Below are 23,332 nucleotides of genomic sequence, written 5' to 3' on the forward strand. Positions count from 1 at the left end.
AAAAGGGCAACTACAGGATTATTTCCAGCTCCTAAGCAGAAGAACGATGAAGATTTACAAAAAAAACCAAAACCAGGATTCTATAGAAATGTAAAAGTCCTGTAAAAATTCTCTTCACACTGTACACAACAATGAAAATCTACTGCTTTTACTTTGAATAGTGAAAGGTTGTTATTTATATCAAATTTATCACTAGTCATGCATTTCCTACCCTTCCTCACTCTTCTCCTAGCAGAGCACTCTGTTCACATCTGGGTCTGTTTAACCAGTGATTGGAAATTTAGCCTCCTGATTTCCCGTTAAATACTAGGCACAGGAAAACAAATAGCACTTGTTTTTCAGTGCGTTTTGTCAGTCATCCAAAATCTAGTGCAAACCATAGAACAGCCTGTGGTTTGGTGGCAGAGACCCAAAATATGTGAACCATATTTTCATGAAGTGAAAGGAATAAACCAACTATTGGCTGAAGTAACAAGAACATGACTTTTTTTCTTCTTAGAAATACAGAAATGACTAATAATTAAACTTTTCATTCTATCACTCATTCTTCTTTAAAGCTTTCCTTTATTTCCAAATCTCAATCCAAAACCATGTGATCTGGTGCTGCATTTATCATTCCTGCTGTTGCTTCCTCCATTGTACTAACTTAACATACACATTCAGTCCTATTAAAGAGGATCTTGTGAATAAGGTAATTTGCTTGCCTAAGTGCTTTCTCATCCCTAACTCTTACTCATTCAATGGCCTGAATAACTAACTCTGAGAAAGAGCTGAAGCATCACATCTTAACCCAAATACTGTACAAAATGTCATATGTAGATATTTTGGGGGTTTGGATCTACTCTAACAGTGATTTCTGCCCAGAAATCACAAAGGATTTGGTCCCTTCTTTCATTGATTTTATTCTCACTACTTTTACTTGCCTAGTAAAGACATTCCTAAGCTATAAAAACAATTAAGAAAGCTACCAAATCTAAAGAAAAAAAATCACTTGCTGAGTAGCACCTATAAAACCCTCTTTTTGGGCAGTTCATAAAACTTAGGGGTTTCTGCCAAGACACGTTTCCAATAAACTGCTTTTGGGGAAGGAGAGAAATAATGACTTGATGGAAAGGGAGGAAATTATTTTGTTATATGAAAACTTAGAAGTGGGGTGGTGGGAGAGGTCTGGTAAGGTTTTTCTGCAAGACTGACCTGCAACAAGATCACAGGTAAAAGTATTTTCTACAGGTGTCGCCTAGCTTATGTAAAATTGCAATCTGTCGTAATCTAACCAGCCTAATCACCAGTGAAGATGACCTTCAACTTCCTCTCCCACTCCACCTTTACGATGTAATTTTGGCGTTTATTTCCTGTTGGGGCAGGGGGGAGGTATTTCTCACAGATGCAAAGTATCCCCCTTGCTGAACTAAGCAGACCTTCCCAACCATGCACTGTTCTGAGCGATGAGAGGGCTGATGGGCAAAGCCCAGGAACACCTGAACAGAAAATGCCCATTCCCAAACTATTGTATTTTTGTGACATGTAAAAAGACGTAATCAGACTAATATGACTAGATACACCAGTAATCAGAGTGGTCGTTTTCAACTGCTTAGGTCAGGCAGAGTTCACACACTAACCCGTTTCAGGTATTTTTGGATTGAAATGCCATGATACTTAGGCGTATTTATTTTTAACAACTCAAGACTTACCTTACTAAAATCACCGTACTTTCCCAGCACCACCTACTTAACCCATGAAGATATATATAACTCATGCAGAGTCTGAAAATAACCCTATCTATGCCAAATGTATTGTTAACACCACACTACATAGGCACCATATATTCACTTTTCTCTAATACACAGAGAAATTTATGTCAGGTTTTTATCAAGATGCCAGAATTTTTTCTTAAGCCTATTCACTAGTGTTCTTTCTGCTTTAAAGGTGTTTCCCCAAGTGCCACAAGAAGCAAAAAGACAATACAATAAGGCAACAGGCTAGTAAAGAACAACTCCCTTTAACACCTGGGCCCCATCTCAGACAGCTTCCTCCAAAGCACTATCACGCCATAAGCATCACCGTGCTTCCATTTAGTGCCATGTGTTGGGAAAAGTCTCCAAAACATGACACTAAAAAAAATCCTGATGCTAACAGAACATAACCTTCGGTTTGGTTGAGGCATGCTACTTACTTTTAATGATATTCTACTATGAAGTTTAGCCACCAGTTGGAATTTTGTGAAAATGAAACTGCGAGCTGCCTCCATGGAGATAAAGCATGTCACAAGTCACTGTGCTGAGTGAAGCTATGTGCATCACATGATAAAAATAAGTGCAAAACCACATGTATCACCAGATTTACATTTTTATACTGAAAAATATTTACCAAGAAGGTATTTTGTGCTTCCCTCTATATTATAACCATACACCCCAACACTGGATTTTCTCCCTCATTCATTTTGAACTTTTGAACTGGAGAATCAGGCCCAAGGCAAAAATCCAAGCTTGAACTATATGATAAGAAGTTAAACTCCAGCCCAGCTCAGTGGTACTGTATCTTCTTGGTCTTTTGGATATGTGCTGACACAAAGTTTAAATCTTGTCATCCTTTCCTTGAAATAAAGCAGTCTGGGGCAGCTTAGCTTTAGTGGAAACTCAAAAAATGAATTCACAGAGCAAACCATCTTCCTAATGAGGACACTGAGAACACACATACCCTCTGCTCCAATATAAACATCATTGAAGCTCTGTGTGCCTTAATCTCTCCACCTGTATAATGGTAGTAAGAGCACTTTACAGAGTGTTCTGATTCATTGTCTGCTTATATCCCAGAGTTATCTTCTTTGTTAGAAATAACCTTGGATTTTCTAATACAATTGATTTGTAATTTTTATTCACTTATTTATTCAAAACACACCTCCCTGTAACAGTTAAAATCCTTATTGTGATGCTTTACAGGAAAAAAATAATAGCTAGTAACAAAAAGAAATAAACAGCTAGGACCTACTACTGGTTGCATGATTCTTTAACCACAAACTCTGACCTGGTTCTAGGAGTGTTGTCTTTATCAGCAGCAAGTCCCAGAAGCCGTCATTTAAACTTTTTCACGCTCCTAACCTTTCTAACTAGGGATCAATCAATGAAACAGTGCAATTCATACTTCACATATAGTATATTAATAAAATTGTGAATGAATGTATTGCATGAAAAATCTGAAGGAGAAGCTGGAAAGTCAATGATTATCCTGCATGAGGCTTCCATAGAGACAGACACAATAGTTATGACACTCCTATGGTATGCGTGACACAGATTTCTGTTTTCAGCATAGAATTCATGGGCATTAAAAAAGTTTTTTTAAACTTGAAATATTTTATGATTCAAAACACTCTGTTTTCTGGCTTGGCTATATATTTAAGGAGAATGAACAAGACAGAGTACACGGATAAGCCAAGTATTTTCAGACAAGGGCCAAGGAAGCGAGCTCTGCACTTCACAGCCCTTGGAGCTGCTATTTACACTCCTAGGCTCAATTCTCTGAACTGAATACTGAATTCTCCTGAAGGCTCTGGCAGGGAGGCAGAGAGCCTCTCTGCTGCTAGAGTAGATGCAGGATGTCCATTTGCCCCACGACTCGCCTGCAACAAGAACCCTTGCTTCTGCAAAGGGACAGGCTCCTCCAGGGCAGAGGCAGTCCAAGGGACTGCAGGCAGGCAAGCAGCTCTGCTGCAAAACTGGAGCCCCTTGAGCGTGCTGCGCTCACCCACAGGTGCTGCTAGGACTTCCCCAGCATTTCCCATGTCTTTGTGCTGCATGACTCTGTGCTCGTTTCAGAAAGCTTGTGGGGAAACAATGCATGTGTCCTTGTGGCCAGAGTGGAACTGTGGAAAAGCAATGGGTGATCACCAGAGTTTAAGCTGTTCAGCCTGTAACCTTGTGGCCTAGCATCCCAAGCTGCAGTAGCTACTGAGAAACTGGTACATGAAAAGTGGGAAGGCTGATGAGCCCTTTATAAGAGACAGAAGTTGTGGAGCGAGAGGGACTGCAGGACCTAAACTGGGAGAGGCAATGGTGGATCCATACCCTGGCATTTTTGGTTCTACCATCTCACTCTTTCAGCTCTTTACAGAAAAGAAAAATACAAACCTTAGCATGGTAAAAGGAAGAATACATAAATTATATGGCACTTGAGATCCAAAATTGTTACAGAGGGCTACCCAGGTATTTAAACACGTAGGGATGGGTCAGCATTGACAGCCAGTTGACTCCTTGCAGCAGAAAGGCGAGTTCTGTACCTGCACAGCTGACGGGAGCAGTGTAATCCCAGCGCCACAGGCATGGGCTGGGAGTGGATGGCGTGAGGCACCACAGCTTTCAGCCCTTACCATGACCAGCAGACCCTAAGAGGCTGGAGTACTGAGAGGAGGTATTTGAGTCCCACCAACAGAGAGCTGAACCTGTAGCACCTACCAAGCCTCCCAGCCTCACCAGAGAGACAGCCCACCCCTTGTTGCAGCATCGCTGACGGGTTTGCTGCAGCAGTTCCTGAGGCTGCACAACTTCTGCTCTGGCACGAACTGTGAGTGCTGCTGCTCACATTTTCAAGCCTGTTTCTTTAACCAGGAGAGCTTGAAATGGTTTTCTGAAGCAAACGCTTAGCTAATTGTACAGCTTTGGCAGTCAAGGCCTTGGGCATATTCCTATTGCTCCTATGCCTTAATGCAGCCTGCGGAAACCCCACTAAGCCAAACCAAGCGAGCCCAGCACAACCACAGTCTGAACACCAGCGCAGCCTACTGAGTGGAAATGGATGGCTCCCAGCAGAGCACCTCTTCACTCCCAGCAGTGAGGCAAGGGGAGAGGGAAAAATCCCGGAGGAGGAGGAACAGGGAAGAGATAGCTGAACACAAACTAGCTGGTATGAAATGGGCGTGATGATGGAGTAGTTGTAGGAGGAGATCAAAACTAAACTGAAAGTAGGTTCAAGACTTGATTAACTGATGAAAGGTGCTGTTTTCTTTGGACAGGAGAGGAGTGAGGACTTCTATCATTCTGTTGTTCATCATCTCGTTCCTCAGTCATTTTCTGAGCAGACCTGAACTGTACTGGTTGCATTAAGGACATACACCAGGAATGGTCATCAAGGAGACAACAGTCAAGAGTCTCTAACACATCAATTGAGAAAACCCAAGACTGTGAACACCCTGGAATACAACCAAGCCTGTGTTCTTTGCACCAATCTGTAACACACTGAAGTGGAAACAGGACAGAGTCCATCAAAGTTCAAATTATCAAGGGAATTCCTACTCTTGTACCCTGATGACAGGAAAAAGAAAAACAACCCCAGAAAACTTTTGGTGTCCAGCAAGTGCTAGTACTCTTGGTGTACTTAGTGATGTCACCACCATATCAGGCCAACTGAGAGAGCAGTGTCCCTCTTCCTAGTGTGCTAATGCTACACACCGTCCATCTTCCACTCCTGCTGATGCACAGTGACACCACTGAGTCCCCATTGGGCACTGCAGGAACAGTCTTGCCTACCACTGTCGGCTGTGCTGGAGGAGCAAAATTAAACCCTATAAGGATACAACTAAAAATAATCAAGTTTATTTCTGCAATTAGAGTTGAATATAGTAAAAGCTGCAACTTTAATAAAGACAACTCATGATTAGACATGATGTCACACATTAAAAATTTAGTCCAAACAACTTGTCTGTTTCACTACAAATAGCAAACTTGAATGTCCTGGCAAACCGTAAGGACATGATTTACAAATACTAGGTAATATTTGGATCCTACATTATAAGCAGTGCTCCAGTCTTTCTGAGAAATAAAAATGACTTCATTCTGGGCTTAGCTCAGTCATTTCAATAGACCAAGCTTAGCTTCATCAGAGGCATAAACCGTAATTGTACATATCGAGCTCAGTACATACAGATATTTGTTTTGGTCACAGACCACACAGCTAGTGTCCACCCATAATATTTCCCATTGCTTTGAGGATTTTTGCATTGTGGTACCATTAAACTTCTCGTCAGGACTGCCAATCTGTTATAACTTCGCACCTTTTTGAACTGGAATGGCTGCTAGTGTTAATAACTACACAATATGCAGATTCTGAAAAAGCAGTTTTGCTTTCTTTTCCTTGAATTCACATAACAAGTAATTGGGTACTTTTTCCAAACTGCTTTGCCCTACAACCTAACTGTTCCCCAGAGCACTACAGTGAAATTTGACCTCTTGTTAACTTGGGTTTTTTTAATGAATGTTTGAAAACTTTCCAAATGAATGCCATTAACTCTATGTCTTGTGTGACAAATAGCTATGATATAGAGCAGCCCAGAAGACCGTGTATACTTACAAAGAAAACTCTTCGGATTCCAGGTGCCAGCCTTTCTGTTTTTAGCTTCCAGACCAGAGGCAAAGGAGAGTTGAGAACAAACACCAGAGGCTTCTGGTGAATATGCACTGATGAAATTGGATTCAAATGTAACGTGACCTACAGAGAAACACAGAAATACATGAATACTTCCTTGGAAGTTTCAAAACTAAAAGTGGAATTTGAAACAATGGATCAAAGGTCACTTTTATATACATTACAATTTTCAGTCTTCAGACCTCTTGACTCAAGATTATAGATTAATCTACTTCCAAAAAAATCAGTCACCAGAGCACAGATAATATAAAGAATTAAATAGTTAACATTTGTGCTCTATGCTTGCAAAGCACTGCTAAAGTGTTTAAGAAAACCTTGGCAAATGCTGATGAAAAATAGCTTATGCAAAAGGTCAAACCACTAAGCTGAGAGCTGGAGAACAAGGAGATAAAAAGAGTTGCAAAGCAAACTCTGATTTCTGGTTTCTAGATGGTAGCCTACAATGCGGACTTAGAGCACAAACCTCATCTGCTGATGCTATTAGGGCTTAAATCTAATCTGAAAACCAAATAAAACTAAACAAACAAAAAACAGGAGGAACAAATCCAGAAACACAAGCGAGTGCTACACTAGTTTATGGAAGGAATTCAACAGAAATTTTATCATTGACTAGGGAAAGAAAATGCCTGTTTTCAGGGACTATAAGAATACATGGGGAAAATGATCCCAGGAAAGTGGACAGCAAGGCAACCTGTTAGAGGTGATTTTTATGCAACTAGTTTGTGGTCGCTGGAAGTTTCCCTTGCCCAGCTCCTCATATCCCAGCACTACCCTTCTAGAAAGGGACCGATGTGGAGCAAAACCCTAACCAAATGCACAACAGCAAACAGCTTGTCAGTTTTTAGCACATAACAACTTGTAATGGAAATCTTGGTGTGTTTGCAGTACCTAATAAGCTTTTTAAGCAGTCAGAATTTGGCTTGACAGTTCATCCTGCTTTATAGGAAAAAAGCTTTAGCGTGCCATAGAGAGATGAGAGATCACAAATTAAGCAGGCAAGCTGACGTCTTACAACAGTGGGTGGCAAGGGGGTTCTCTGACAATCACAGCTCTTTCTAGAAAAGGTATAGAGGGAGCAGACATGAACACAACCACCAATGTGAGTGGTGACACCCAGAAACGAGCATACAGGTAATTCAGAATGCCTCCTCCTAGAGGATCTGAAAGGAAATCTGAGACATGGAAGTCACTATGTATAGTTTATTGCATTATTCTTATACAGTGGTAAGCATCAGTTAGTTTACCATTAAAGTAGATGAAGATTCACCTGGCAAACTAACTAGATAAAAGCTAGAGACCAAACTGAATATTAGGTAGCCATTATTGTTGAAAATCTTTACAAAAGAAAAAGTTAGCTTTTTTTAAAAAAAAAAAAATTATTTTTTAATTATTTTCTCCCCTCTACACCCCAAAAAGTGAAACGTTCACCATCACTGCAAAGTAAAACTCAGACCCAGGTCTCAGGTCTGACAGAGACCTGGAAGTTCACAGAAGGAGCTGCTTCTGCTACCTAAGAGTTTGCTAGCTTTTTCGTAAGTAACTGGCCATGTTACCACATCAATCAGTAAGCAGATGCTTACATGCAGAATCTACTACATCCTTAAAGTCACTGAATGAGCGTATCTCAAGTCCCCACAGTGAAACAGACATCAAATCCCATAAACACACCTCTGGGGGCATTGAGGACATCCCTGTCTTCATCTCTGTGATGCTTGATGAAAACTTGTTGGAAAACTGGTATTAAAAGAATAATTCCGTATTTGTACTAAAACCAAACTACTTTAGAGAACGAGCACCTCTTTCCCTTCAGCAGCCAGGGGCAGTGCCAGCTCTGCCGGCAGGATGGCTGGGCACTGCCACCTTCCACCCCAAGGCAGCCACCTTTCTCACTGCTCGGCCTCTCCTGGCAGCCGGCCTGCTCGTATTTATGCATATCCAAAAGAAAACATTAAGTACTACAGATTACCACATCTTCTGGGCACCACATGTCTCTCCATTTTCTGCCTCAAGAGAATAAAATACCTCATTTTAGGGAACTGCAGGGTGTTAGCGCTCTGAATGCTAATGGGATGACAAAGACTGCAAATGCCAAACAGTCATATCTTAGCTATAAAACCTGCCTTACCGTATCAGGCACTAGAGCCAAAATAATTCTGTTCGCTAAGAGTAAGAGAGAAGATAACATTATTTGTTTTACAAGGCTCCCACTTTGTTGTTCTGTCTAGAAATGGAAAGGTGCAAGTGGAAAGAAAAAGGTGTTTAGAACTGCTATTAAATTCATGGCTATTAAAAAGCTTTCATTGATTCTTGTGGTTTTTCAGCTGTAATCACAGCTAATTAGCAATAAGCTGTTTAAACTATTAAATATAATTACCTTGTTCTGGGGTTATGTTTTCTTACAAAGCAATAAAAATAATGTAATCTATGTTTACCAAAGTAGCCCAGTTACATCTTTTACAATCCTGATCTGGCAGATGAGAGTTCTAATTTTATTCTATTATTTTTTCAGCTCCAAATGGCATAAAGAGCATTTGATTTTAAACTCTCCAAACTTCAAAGCATCAAACAGAAAATCTACTACACTAAATGAAGTAAACATTAAACACATCCACTCTTATCATATGCATCTATAGCCATGTTTTCCTACCCAATGATAACTGGTTTCTTCTGATCCTAAAGGAAGACCAATGTAAGTATTGATGAAATGAGCCTTAATATAAGTTTACTTACTTAAATAACCGAAAATAGAAAACCAGTAACAATCCACTCACACTGGCCAACCGGGGCACTCAGCTTGGGTTTGCACCCTGGTTGTGCTTTTATTAGAATGTCAGATCAATGCAAAGAAGCAGCTCCTGTTAGAATTTTGTTAAAATTTTTGCTATTTAAAACCTCTGGTATTTATTAAAACCAGAAATGATACAAGAAATATAACACACTCTGAAAACTTCATCTCAGAAACAGCTAGGCCAAGTCCTTTGGGTAATAAGGAAATGGAGAAGAATCTCTGTTTCAACTGATCTCAGACAAGTTTACTCAAAGCCAACATCTATCAGACAAGACAGATGTTTTAGACTTCACAAGATTTCTGCCTATTGGTTTGGTCACATGAGAGAGCATATAGGGCAATCATACTACCTTAGTGAGAAAATGAGAGACTCTTTGAAACTGGATCTGCTCTCAGATTCTGTAGTTGTTATTCCTCTAGGCTTTGGAAATTAAATATGCATATAATACACACACACTTATTTCCATACATGCGTGGAAATAATCAACAAAGTTTGAGCCATATTCAGGAGTGGTGATATACCTATCCATGCCTTTGGCTGGAAATGTAGGGTAAGTTATATCACATAATGGAATTTTCCAACATTTCTGCCTGAAAAGTGCAGACTGATCCTTAAGAAGAGCTACAAGACTTTAACGCAAAACCAATTATTTTTTCGTAAGTAAATTAAGTGTTCCCGTGCTTTCAGAATAAATGCAATTTTGCATTACTGCACTCCTCAGTTTGCTCGTGAGCAAGACAGCAACAAAACACATAACTCGATATTCATATTCCTAGTCCTAAACTTGAGAAAAAATAGAGTTAATGTGAGCATGTTTCTACAGCAGCCTCTGCCACTATATTCCTTGGCATATATATTCCCTGTCACTATGCTTCCTGGTGTAACGGAGTCCTCAGCACCAACCTGGTGTTTTCCAGACTAAGAAAAAAAACCCACAGAGCTGCTCAAAAACTGTTCAGGACCATCTTGGTCATTGTATTTTTCATAATTGATTTTTACTTCAGAGCTAGTGCTGATGAGGAACAGCTGGACAGCCTAGCCTGAATGTGACTGTTCCCACTGAGGAGAAATACAAAATTAACAGACTCCTCATAGTGTAACTATTTCCCTCCCCCCTAGTATTTATGATCTGCCCATCATTGCCTGTGCTTGATGATACACAACAGTGGTATCTACTATGAGAGACTTTTTCCTGGTCCTTAGAAAGATTCTCAAGCAAACTGCTGGGTAGTTACTAGCATTGAAGAGCTTTTTGCCAACAATCTAGCTGCCAAGCATATGGGTTTTACGGTGCATAATAGCAGTCAGTGGACTATCAGACAGAAATTTCAGCCCATGTAAGTTAGCATGGTTCAAACAGCGCACCAGAGAGATGAGAGGTGTTTCTGTGTGGAAGGTAGCAGTCTGAACTGTGAATCCAAAGTAAGAGCCTGGAATTTATGCACCAGAGATACCCACACATCTCTTCCACTCCTGCTTTAGAGATTGAAAGGCTTAACAGGACTCTAAGGTGTTACAAACTTATGACATTGACACAAGCACAAGCTCCATGCTCCAGCTGTACCAGCACCTCCATGGTGACACCACCTCTCTCTCTAGCTCTGCCTTGTTAAGCTTTCTGCTGTCACATCTGTGCTCCCAAACTTCTGCCATGGCTGCCTCCATCCACAGCACTGCAGTGGAAGGTCCTCATCCCTACTCTTTACAGCAATATCTCTCACCAAAATGTCATTTCTGCTAGACTGCCCCCACTGCGGTTCTAGTAAAACCATATATTGGCTGAAACCTAAGTCATGCTCCCCTTTCCCCAGCCACCCTGCTGTGTTGTCTTAGCTCATGTACTCTTCAAGGCACATCCTTTCTCAAATGTCTAGACAGTTCACAGCACCTTCTGAACACTCCACAAATCAACAGAAAGGTACTGGATCACTTCAAACCACCAAACAAAATGTTTCCAATTAACAGCAAAAGAACTACCTAGAAATTTTCCCTTTCTTTTTGTACTGTCACTTGCAGAATCCATATTATTAAATGTTTATGTGAAGCATTGTCCAGAAACACCATCAGAAACCAGCCCTACATATGCTTGGTGCTGTACAGCTAGATATGAACATGAAAACATTACGAACTTATTGAACTCTGTCGTAAAACTCATTATTTTTATGAAACTCCCATATAAGCTTTTTTTTTTAAATTAGGTATCTTAAAAGAGATATTTTCCATCCGTTCTTATAGGTTCAAAGAAGCTTATAATACATATACATTTTGTACTTCTCAGCAGCATACCAACTTAGCCAAAGTCTTCTACACCTCAGACAGCTCTATGACAAGTTTGGTCAAACCAGAATAAATAAATGGACTTAAAGCACTTTTAGGTCACCTAGTCCATTTAACAAGCAGCTGCTATTGCTCTGCCTGTGTTATTTTTAAAATGCATTAAGGGACAGCACACTGACCAAGCAGACAGCAGCACAACAGTAGTACAGGGGAAAAAGTCAATGTGGTCCAATGCATCCCCCACTCGTGGCGAAAGGTTCATTTGATCACTGAGCTGTTGCATAGCCAGCATATTCATTATGCAAAAAATAGTTAGGCCAGACCTTCTGGACACGTGTGTCAGCTCTCGTCCTCTCGGCAAGGTTCAGCTTGAGCAGCTCTTTGTCAGAGCCAGCATCTCTTCCAGCCTCATGCCTGCCTTTTGCGGCGTCCTTTGGCACACACTCCTCCAAACATGACTAACTCATGAGGAATACGACAACTTTGGTCACAGGTGAAAAATAAAGATTAAAGCTATTCTAAAAATCTTACAGCAAAACCTAAAAATCCATTTTTAAAAATCATACCAACAATAGCATACAACCGTGAATAGGACATGTACCACAGAGAAATTTTTTGTGTCCTTTTTGCTAGAATGCATTTTTCAATATAAGTTATAAAACCTGTAAAAAAGTAAAATAAAGACTTTAAAAAGATACCACATTTCATAGGTGCCATGTCTATCAAACTTACACTGGCATCACCTAGCCAGCTATATTTGCACGTATTCATGCTGGCCACCACTGTCTGCCCAGTCCGCAAAGAGTTCCTTTAGGGTCTCTAGCAGCAGCAAGGTTAAGGCGGCTGCAGAGGCTCCTCCGTCCCCAGAGATCACAGTTTCATGGAAGGCTGAGTATCACCACAGAAACCAACTACAAAAACAGTCCACGGGCTCCTGTCCTGTTACTCTGGTAAAGCAATTTGTACTACGTGAAAGGCAAGGGCACAAATACTGAAAACTGATCAAAGTAAACGCTGCTGTTAAAGTACCATTTTGTTTTGCTGACTTCAAGGCATCAAATCGCAGACGCTGTTTTGTTCTAAAAAGATGAAAGTCAAGTGCCAAGGATTTGTAAGGTTGAATTAACTATTCCAGTGTGAAGGCCTTTAGATAAGTTCACAGCACATTTTCCAAAACAGCCATTACGAATTTGTGTTAATGCACCACGACAAAAATATGCGGTGTTGCATTGAATTACACTGCCCAGGCCAGGACAGCTGTTCTCTAAAAGAAAAATGGATTTTAACTCTCAGATCATATAAACACTTTCTGACTTGGAAGTGCTGCACTAAAGATAGATTTATGACATCTTAACTCATTACTTAGCCGCAAAGATTAAGGTAGTTATACAAAGCGGGCAAAATTTAGAACAGAAACCTGAAAATGTATACCTATGACTTCCCTCTGTAAGTGTTCTCACTCTTTTTGTTAATGTAGTATTTATAGTACATAAATTATTCTGGTATCGCAACGGTCAAAGCAAGTAATATGAAGGAACTTACCTTTACAGTTCATTAGCATATATTTTCCAATGTAAGTAGTTTAGGATTTCTGTTGAAATTCACTTGAAAAATATAATGTCAATACAGTAATACTGTAAATACATTAATACTGTAAAAGAATTCAGTCAAGGATTAATCCATGACTCCACCTCAAGTGGTGGGATCTAGTACTGCGCCACTTTCAAAAAGTGTCAGTTGTTTTGGGAAGGATCTCTAGGCGAAATTCTTTCTTTTTAAGATGAGAGTAAAGAAAAAGTGTATTCTTTAGGCAGGGACTGTGAATTCTAAATGGAAAACTTTTTTTTTCCCCCTCTCATATTTTTGCTATGATCATTGAATATTGTGTTACAAATTTGACACCAAGCCAGCTATTGTAGATTGCAATGTCCAGCTTTCAAGAGCCAACAGTTTCCAAGACAGAGTTTACTGATTTTTCCAAGAAACACAAAATACATTCACATGACGTTACTGCTTGAAGGTAATTTTGCTCAAAGGGTTACAGATTTGCACTCTTAAAATCAAGTGACTGTATAAGCAAGTTCCTATAAGCACGTGAGACCCCACCGCTTTCCTTATGGGAAGGTTTTCCAATGCAGACTCTTTAATTCGTACAAGGCGAGCACCTATTTATTTAGAAATTCACTCCAGCAATGAGACAGAAGATCTTCAGAACAGTATCAGAGAAATAAACAGCTCCAGGAAAACTGCAATGCCATTAAAAACAAGCACTCATACCCACACACAGTCACTTTTTCTCCTGCAGAACTCAAAGCTGTGGCACCCTCACCGGCCCTGCCAGGGATGCACCATGCTTTCCTCTCTCTGCCAGGCCAGTGCTAAAAGATGCTGCTGGGGCAGGGAGGGACCTGCCCCCTGGGGAGAGAGCAGGGGGCTGTGATGTATAAGGCACGTGTGGGGAGGGAAAGCCCTTTTCTTTTTGCATTACTGCCAGGATGAGGCACAACTCTGACCCCTGGGAACGGGTCTGAGTCCCTAGTAGCATTTACCAGGTGTGTGGAGGACTGAAGTTTACTTCCAAAGCTCAGGTAAAAGCCTAAACTAATTCTAAAACCAATCCTTTGCTTATTTTCTTGTAAATATATGGTTGCAAACAGATTGGCATTGCCTGGACCTTCTCACCCACACTCTACAGAGAAATCAGATTGACTGAACAGTAGTTACAGTAGTTGTGAAAATAATGGGAAAGATTCAGCCCGGCATAATTCCACTGAAGCTACTGGCATTAAGTCAGAGACTGATCTGGTCCCACACCTTACTTTATAAAAAAAAGAATACTTTTGCACATCCTGCTGACCCTTATGATCTACCACCCAGACTGGAAAACTGGGCTCCATCAAAATGAAGGCAAGGGAACAGAAAGGTTGACAAGGACTATCCGACTGTGACCTACAGCCCCCGCTGTGGGCTCTTCATTAAGAAGTACAGTCAGAAACCTTTGACCAAAAGGTGTTTGATATCTCCCCCCTTTTTTTTTTCTTCTACTTGTCCTTCAACAGGGGCTAAAGGTCAGGGTGCACTGTGCTAGACACAGGCAGTTCCCTCCCCAAAGAGCTTACAAATCAAGACATTCAAGTCCTGCACCACATGTGCATGCCAACATCCACTAACAAACTATTTTGAAGTATGTGCAGTGATCCCAGAAGGCCACTTTAACATGATGATGCATTTTTAATGATTCAGAGGAGAAATGGCAACCCCAATGCATACGTTCAAAGGGAGAACTAAGCAAAGCTCCCTTCACCCTCAGCGAGGATGGAGCATCGTTACCCCTGCATTTGGCACCTATTATGCTCAGAGCAATGTCTGCAAATGGACATACCATCCTTAATGAAGACCTAAGGTCAACCCTCAGAACCAGATTGAAAACCGACCAGTCTGATGAAGGACAGTCCATTAGAACAGAACCCTAAGAGCTCGCAGCATATTCAAGTATTATCTGTGGTTCTCCCTCCAGTCCAAGTTCTGGTACCTTTCTAGCCCTAAATATCAAATGACAGCTGAGAATCTGTGCAACAGGATGGAATTACAGCACGTTTAGACCTCCTCATATGGATTCATAGTTCAACTCCTCCAAACAACAAAGCAAATCACAAGTGAAATTTAGTACTGCAACATTTATCAAATACATAACATGCAAGACAAGTACAGCATAGTACAGTGGCATGCTGTATATGGCCCTAAATATACTGCTCAGTACCCGGCAGCACTGTTGTTTGTATCTGGTTCATAACTGATGGTTTACTGCACCAGTGATACTTTCTTCTCAAAAGTGCAAGAGTGTTCGCATGCCATATAATGAATCCTAAGGGGAAAGTCCTCTTTTCACACATTTTGTGGGAAAATTTCTTGTTGCCTTTAGATCTGCTGAAGGGCACAGGATCCATTCCTGTAAGCCACAAGTACAGCATCTCCCCTGTTGTTAAGTGGCCTATTTATAAAACAGTGTCACATCAGACTAAGATTTACTTTATTTTATACTCCTCTTCCTTTCTCCCATCCCTAAACTATTACCAGACAGTTGTGTCACATTGTGCCCAATGCCCTGAAAAAACAAAAGTGGGAGGGAGTTTTAACTACTATGTTGGAGGATATATGAGTACCTACTAAAAAGCAGCTCCTGTCCCAAAGAAAATGCTTCTTAAACTGACAGATAAAACACAGATGACAAACTTCTGCCAGGACCATTTTCCTTAAATGCATTTGGGGCACTCTGAGCAAATCTACACAGGCTTTTCCAGGGAAACACAAGTTTCTGTTGCCTGTATTCTCAGCAAGTTCGATAGGCGCTAGCCACCCAACCAGAAATTATATAGCTGCATTAGTGTACCACTACAAGATTGATACACCTTGCCTCTCAACAGGCCTTGTTAGTTATGGCTCAGCATGATACTAATCATGGGTTCAGAGACTCAGCGTTAGCACTATCTCATCTCTATCGGGCTCTGAGGGTAGACGTGGCAAGTGCGTGGTTCAGCTCAGCTGCAAAACACCATGCAGATTTAATACAGCACACTGTTTCCTAAGAACAGCACAGCAAAACTGGAATCTGAACAGAGAATTTCCAAACCTCAAGGTAAATCCTGAACAGATGAACACTCTGCTTCCCGCTCTCAAAAGCTGCAGGTGGGGAAAGGGAAGAGGCTGAGACAGGTTTCACAAAGCTAGAAAAGATTATAAACAAACATGAAATAGATGATGGGAAGACCGCAGGACAAAGGGTTATGCCATTTGAAAGTTCCCCCGTACAAAACAATTTGCTCCTCAGAGGTTTCGCAGCCAGACCACACATAGATCCAGATGACTGGAAAAAAGAAACATCATTCTACAGGTGTCTGTTAGAGAGGCACAGTCACATAGGGAAGTGTAAAATGTGGAGTTCACATTTTTATTGGACATGTAAAACTAAATTCTTGCTTTCCAAGCCAGGGTAAAGAACAGCGTGTGTGCATGAGTCATAAAAAACTGAAAACCTAAGCAGCAGCACCAGATTTAGGAAACAGTTTTGTTTACTTTCTTGTCAGTAACTCACCAGCCTGAGTAGGAGTTGGTGCAAGTGTGCATCTGTAACACATATGCTCACAAATGGTATTAGAAATTAAATGCAAAGGAAACTGCTTTCAGAGGACTTAAAGTAACTAAAACGAATACATTGCTTCTCTACTCGCCTGGGGCAGCTCCTCATTCTTCACAATTTTTTTCTATTTTCAGATGTAAAAAAAAAAATATTCAGAACTTCTATTTTCTGTACAAATAAAAAAGTATGTTGGGAATAGTTCAACAAATAAATTAATGATACTGACTACAGGGAAGAAAACAAAAAAACACCAAAACCCTAAGGAACCAAATTTTCTATTTAGTCAGGCCTATCCATACAAATAAGATTACTCACATCTGTACATACTTGCAGAATCAAAGCCATGAAAACTGACAAAATCCTCCAGAAGACATTACTGTGGCTGTCATGCAAGTATTTTCTTGCACAATGATGCCATTTCATGCACTTCTTTATTTGCACTTGCTTGAAAACAGATTTATGGAAGAAAGTACTGGCTTGCTTTCCAGCTAACAGTGTAAGCACAGACTGCTGCTCCTTGCTTGCAGTATTTTTCCATGTAGCTTTGGGTACGTTTTCAGTGTCTGATTTACCTTGTTGCAAGTATCACTTGAAACCCAATTAGTGGAGGAAAGAAGGCATGTTCCAATGATCTATTCTGAAGAGATACTTCCAGAGCAGGTGCCACTGTGCTTGTCTGCAAAACCAATGTCATACAGAGTCACATTCCTCAACAGGCCTCAAAACTTATTCTCACACGCACTAGTAGATCATATCCGTGCAGAAGAAATGAAGACCCTGCTTCCTTGGGTGATGACAGAAGAGTGAGCCAAACTTCAACCCGTCTTCAGGGTTAGAGAATGCTGGTTATCTCTGTAAAGGTGACAGATTTTAATATTTCTCCCTCACTAATGAGATTTGGCTCGTCACCAATTACCTCTCATCTAGAAACACTAACTACTGCTACCACCACGTTCATCACATACGGCATGAGCTCCGATCATAACAAAAATATTTCTGTATTGTAAGTTGCCATGACAATCGTTAGAGAGACACTATCACCTAAAGATTACCTATAATTCCTTCAAACTTTTTTGAGTAATTTAAGTTTCAGATATTTGTACCTCACGGTGGTGCTATTTTCGCATCTTCTTCAAATAACAAGTCTTACTACTGTAGAAGCACTGTTTATGTTTCACAGAGAAAATAAGAGACTCTTCTAGCAAAACACAAACTTGAGTATAAGTGTTATCAAACATATGATCTACATTTAAAAAAACCACACACAGTTAAAACATTTGTTCCTCTTCTCCTATCTTGCCACTGCAAGGTTTTACTTTTTCAGCAGATACAGGAGCATGGCTGTCAGGCACAGCAAGCGCCGCACAAGCTATGTTGGAAATTTTCCCTGATGCTGAGAGGTCGGAGGGAGAATGACTTCACTAATTCCAGCTTTTGGTTCAAACAGACACTCCAGAGAACAACATAAACACAACCACTCATGACAAGCGTTGCTCCAATATCACAGACACACGCGTGTACCAGCCCAAAGCTACACTGGAACCTGTCCATCAAGTTTGTGATACAAGCAGACTCCTGGAAATGTCATCACTTCCTTAATTATCTTTTCTTGGGGAAAGTAACAATAAAAAAAAGGAGTAATTAATAAATACTCCACGACACGTCAGATAGAAGCTCTGAGGAGGGAACTGGAGACTGAGAATGTGAATCACAGTTTATATCAAAATCAAAACACATGCATCTGCCTGAAAGAACGTGTAAGTGCATGTGCACAGTGTGCTTACACACATGTGAGCGACAGGGAGGGATGAAGAAGGGTCCACCTAGTAGAGACAATAGCTGCAACCACCCCATTTCCCCACAATCCTGCACCAGCATATCAGTACCTGCAGGTATTTGCAGCAGAGGAAAACAAGAGTCCGATTTTTAGCTTCCAAGAGGTCATTTTATATAGCAGTCAGCAAAACTGAAAAATTTGAGCAATCAGGATCATTCTGACATTTTTTCCTTTTGAACCCTTTAGCCATCTGTGGTGGACCTTGGCATGGCTTCAGATACTGTTCCATACAGCGCTCAAACCGAGAGCAGGTCTCACTTTCTGCGCACAAATAGTCCTGTTTCTACAAACAGAAAATACCGAGGGTTTGCACAGCACTTTCCAAGTCACGACAAGTCACTGCTGCCTCTTTAAGGGCAGCCAGGCACCAAGCCACGCTCCTGCAGGACAGCAGGCTCTGCACAGGCCGGCTCCTCTGGCTGACACAGGACTTCCTCTGGCAGTTCTGGTGGGCAGAACTTGGAACCACTGCCAAAGCCAATGACCAACAAATCCTGAGATGGCTAAAAACAACCCACAAAGACTGCAGTCCAGTGCAAACAAGATGAAAAAGTCACATTAAAAAAGGCTGGATTTTACGTAAGCTTATGTTAGCACAGATGCTTCAAAGTGCTAATGAAGAAAGGAGGGGGAAGAGGGCTGTGAGGGCTCTTTTAGAAATGGAGGCTGAGGTGGCTGTTGGTTTGTTTGTTTTTTAAAGACATGGCAAGGAGGCGTTCATCAATGGAGGCAATTAAGACAGTGTCATTTTAGTGTATTAGCTGCACATGAGTTGCTGCTTTCAGCAGACACGGTGGCATCTGAGAAAGACACTGAACACTTGCAATTTCTGCAGAGCACGCTGCCAGTGTCTTCAAGGCTTTATAAGGTCTATCACGTGCTTCACTTCCAATTCAGTCCAGTACTCCAGAAGCCCAGAAAAGGCTCTTGGGCAAGGCTGTGGGGAAAGGGACTAACAACAGCCTGTGAAACCACCCTGGTGAGGCAGCTGAGATACCACACAGGCTGTGGGCAAGCTTTGGGAAATACCCAGGATCAAGAGATGCACGTGATGAGGCACTACTGCTTTCCAAGCAACAAATACAGGGTGTTCCTGGAGTACGTCTGCCACAGCGTCGCCCACAACTTGACTCCGAGACCTCACTGGCACAGAGTGCCAGTGGAAGCAGTAATTCATCTGGGCTTCCCATTCTTGGTCGTCTGATGTGGGCCCCTTCCCTCACTCTTACAAGTGGTACGCAAAACACCTTGAAAGGAGACTGTGATAAAAAGCAGCAGTCAACCTCAAGCTTGACAGAGAGGTTTGCAGGTGGCCAATTAATTTTCCATCGCCACTCTGCAGATCCCAGCTGGACCGATAACACTGCCTCTGCATAACTTTGTGAGCCACAGATCATCAAGGAACAAGCAGTAACAGGGTAAAAGCAATCAAATTGATCTTGATGGGCTCAGAGTAACAGGAGCGTGTATGTATGGCACGTATGAGGTTAAAGCCAACCAAGCATCACGGAAAATTTGAATATTATACACCCAACCAGCCCCAGAGACGGTATCTTAAAATGTCCACAGTGGGCCCACAAAAACATGCAGTACAAAAGTAAATGCGGCTTCTTGGTAATGTAGGACCAAGAAAGATCTACAGCCCCACTCTTCTTGGTAATGTAGGACCAAGAAAGATCTACAGCCCCACTGAAACCCTGACAGTTGCGGAAGCTGGTGTGAGCAAAGCCTAGCGCACGTGGCACAGCCAAACTGCAAAGCCAAGCACAGGAAGCATGGGGCAAGAACTTCCCAAATGGCAAAAAATCACTTCCCAGACTACTCTGGAGATTGTCAACACCCAATACTGAACTGGCTGGCTACATGACTGCAGGTGTCAGACTCCAAGTGACAATCCTTCCTGAAAAACACTCTCTTCTTAGATGACTCATGAAGCTGGATTAGATCAGCCCAGACTTTCACCAAACCTCTCCCACACTGTAGTCTTCTTTTGAGGGTTTACCTTCTCACATTTGGAAAAAAATTCTTTGCCTCTTTGCCACAAAATTACCAGTCCTCTTGTCTGAAGTCTCACCTCAGACTTCTCCAGCACCCAAAAGACAAAGCACCTTCACTACTTCCATCTCCTCTCCTTCATCCCCAGACAGACTGGGCAGCAGCACAGCCACCTGCACCACTCCCCTCCCAAGCCACATCACTCCAGGCAGTTCATTCCACTCCTGCTTCAAAAACCCTGCACATGTTTGCATTGTCACTTGTAAGTCTGCTGCTATAGTTAGGCAACTATCACTGCTGCCAAGCAAAGGTGGTCAGAAAATCGAGAGGCAAGAACAGTTAAATACCCTTGCAGGGTTCAGATCTGGTCTGTACCTTGGCAGAGGCACAGTGCTTTATGTTTGAGAGCTTCTTCTGAAGCAGCAACTATTTTTCTTCAAAACAAAGGCCTTTGGCCCACCAGAAGCACCAAACGTACCCACATGCAGCGGCACAGGCTTCCCACCGTACCACAGCAAACGAGCAGAGGGCAGATGCAATGCAGCCTGGCAAACCAAGCAACATGTCCTGTATTTCCCAGGCTAACCCTACACCACACACTCTGGTCAGCTCACCAGAAACACCAAATTTGTACAGCTAAGTGATCTGGCAGTGCACAGATCCAATATCAATGCTAGTGAAGTCTGTGGTCTTACTCAAAAGTTTCATCTCACAGAACTAACAAACTATTCTTGAGCCTCTTATTTTAGTATCAGTTTAGGACTGCATAGGATAATGATCCAATTATTTTAGTTTGGATTATTCAGACCAAGCTGCAGGGTGCTTAAAAAATTCACGTCAAGCTCGCCTGTTTTGTCAGTTTTAGAGCAGCTTGGTCAAGCTGACACTGAGAGCTCAGCATTAAAAAGCCCCAGTAAAAAGAGAAGCTGACCTTATTTCTACTATATGTGAGATCCTGAAGTCTCAGAAAACAGCCTAGGTGAGCATTTGATTGGTACTAAATGGAAAACTGTTTTAACAAATGCACTGTTAGAAGAAGAAATAAATAAAATGGAATCAAACGAACAACTAGGCAACAGCAATCTCAGTAACTCCAGCCGTCAAATAACCTTGAATTCCCTTCCTGCCTGCTGTCGGCACAAGACCTACAGGCTCCCTCCGACCATGGCTCTCGTGCAGCAGGTCAGCATGTTTAAACTATGACCAGAAAGTGGCCCCTTTATCACAGCTGAATCTCAAGGCTGTCCCCAGATCTCTGGATGCCTGAGCATGAAACAAAACATTTTTCCCTGACATAGCCTTGGGTAAGGCTGTTGTGGTGATAAACTTCTAAAAACAGTTAAAACAAACACACTGGGAAATACAGCAAATATGTAGGAAAATAGGCTTTCATTACCCTCATTGTCCAGATCTTCAGAGTCCTAAAATACAAAAACATTGTGACACAGAAGAATTATCCTGAATTCAGGATGCAATGCAAAGGTCAGGATATAAAAATACATGATCAGGTGACTGTTTCAGGGTCTTGTCCTGTCCCATTTTCACAACTTAGAGGATCTCTTCAGAAAGTGCAACATTGGACTTAAATAATTTTGCCCATCATTTTAGGACTTTTCAGTGGGTTGGCTCTGGAACCTGAGATACATCACTAGTAAGTACCTGGCTATTGTAATTAGCTTGCTCCACAGGAAGTAACAGGCATTTTAACATTGGGAATGCTCTCAAAGGAAAACAATTTTTATTATGAAATTGTTGCCAAGTAACATTGATTAAAAGTGGGGAAAAACTGTTGAATTATTACAGCCTCAGTGGCATTACTAAAAATTATAAAAATAAAGATGAGTCCTTGATTTTCCTGCTTTCATTTCACGTAACACATGTTCAACATCTGTATCAGGCCTAACATCTTAAAGCTATTGAGGATGAGGATGTCAATGAAAACAATAGTGAATCCATTGCCAGAAACTCTGATTTCATTTATTCATATGTATTCAATCCTAAGTATTCACACGAGATTAGTTTTATATGCCCCTGCTCCCCCTTTAGCTGTTTCAATTGTGGCTGCATGCCTAAAGCAGCTCAGGGAAATTCAGCTGACAGGTATAATAAAAGAATCCTCCATTAATTTAGGACTTGATAATATATCCAATCTAAGGAGTGACTTTCATCTTAAAATAATTTTTACATTTTCTGTACACATTTTTGCAGTGCAAATCTCTGGAGTTTCCAAAAGTCTCCACAAACAACAATTCTTTCTCATAATAGAACATGCAGCTCCACGAGAAAACAACTATCTCCCTTCTAAAAACTGGGAAACTGAAGCAGTGAAGATACCCAAAGCTGAAGAAAAATTTAGTCTAAGAGTTCAGCAGTCCCTGGCTTTCAGCTGAGACCCAGATCAGTACAGAAATGCACACATGCACTCACTTCCCCAGGAATATTTGATCAAATAAAACAAACAAAAAAGGCTTGCCTTTTTCATGCCAAGTTCAATATAAACACTTGTGGCTATTACATGCACCCGTATTCTATTTCCTATGATAAAGCATGGCCAATACGAATTGCGATAAAAGACACTCTAAGAAATACTTGAAAAAGATTGGAACTTATTGGGGCTCTTACTTGAAGAAAGTGTCTTCACAGTCTCCACAAATGAGCGTCACCCCATCAGGGATTAACAAAGTAAAATACAAACCAGTTCCTTGAAGATCACAGATCACAGCATTTCATGATACGAACTGGTATTTACCAGATTTCAGCCTTAACATGAAAGTGCTAAATTACTGATTTAGTTTTGCAGAATTTGTTCAGAATACCTAACTCCATGTATTTCTACCGGTCCGCTTCCCACCCTCCCCCAGTTTATAGGGAAGAAAAAGCACC

General features: G+C 41.3%; 1 protein-coding gene across 2 annotated transcripts in view; it reads right to left on the reverse strand.

Annotated features, from left to right (window-relative positions):
* The window catches only part of TGFBR3 (transforming growth factor beta receptor 3), a 121,333-nt gene that overhangs the window by 45,579 nt on the left and 52,422 nt on the right, over positions 1 to 23,332 (reverse strand). For both annotated transcript variants that reach the window (XM_056355760.1, XM_056355761.1), the window contains one exon: positions 6,340 to 6,477. In XM_056355760.1, the coding sequence (XP_056211735.1) occupies positions 6,340 to 6,477 (138 nt within the window). The remainder of the gene's footprint in view (positions 1 to 6,339; positions 6,478 to 23,332) is intronic.

Source organism: Falco biarmicus, chromosome 11 (assembly GCF_023638135.1).
Source record: "Falco biarmicus isolate bFalBia1 chromosome 11, bFalBia1.pri, whole genome shotgun sequence".
NCBI classification, from domain to species: domain Eukaryota; kingdom Metazoa; phylum Chordata; class Aves; order Falconiformes; family Falconidae; genus Falco; species Falco biarmicus.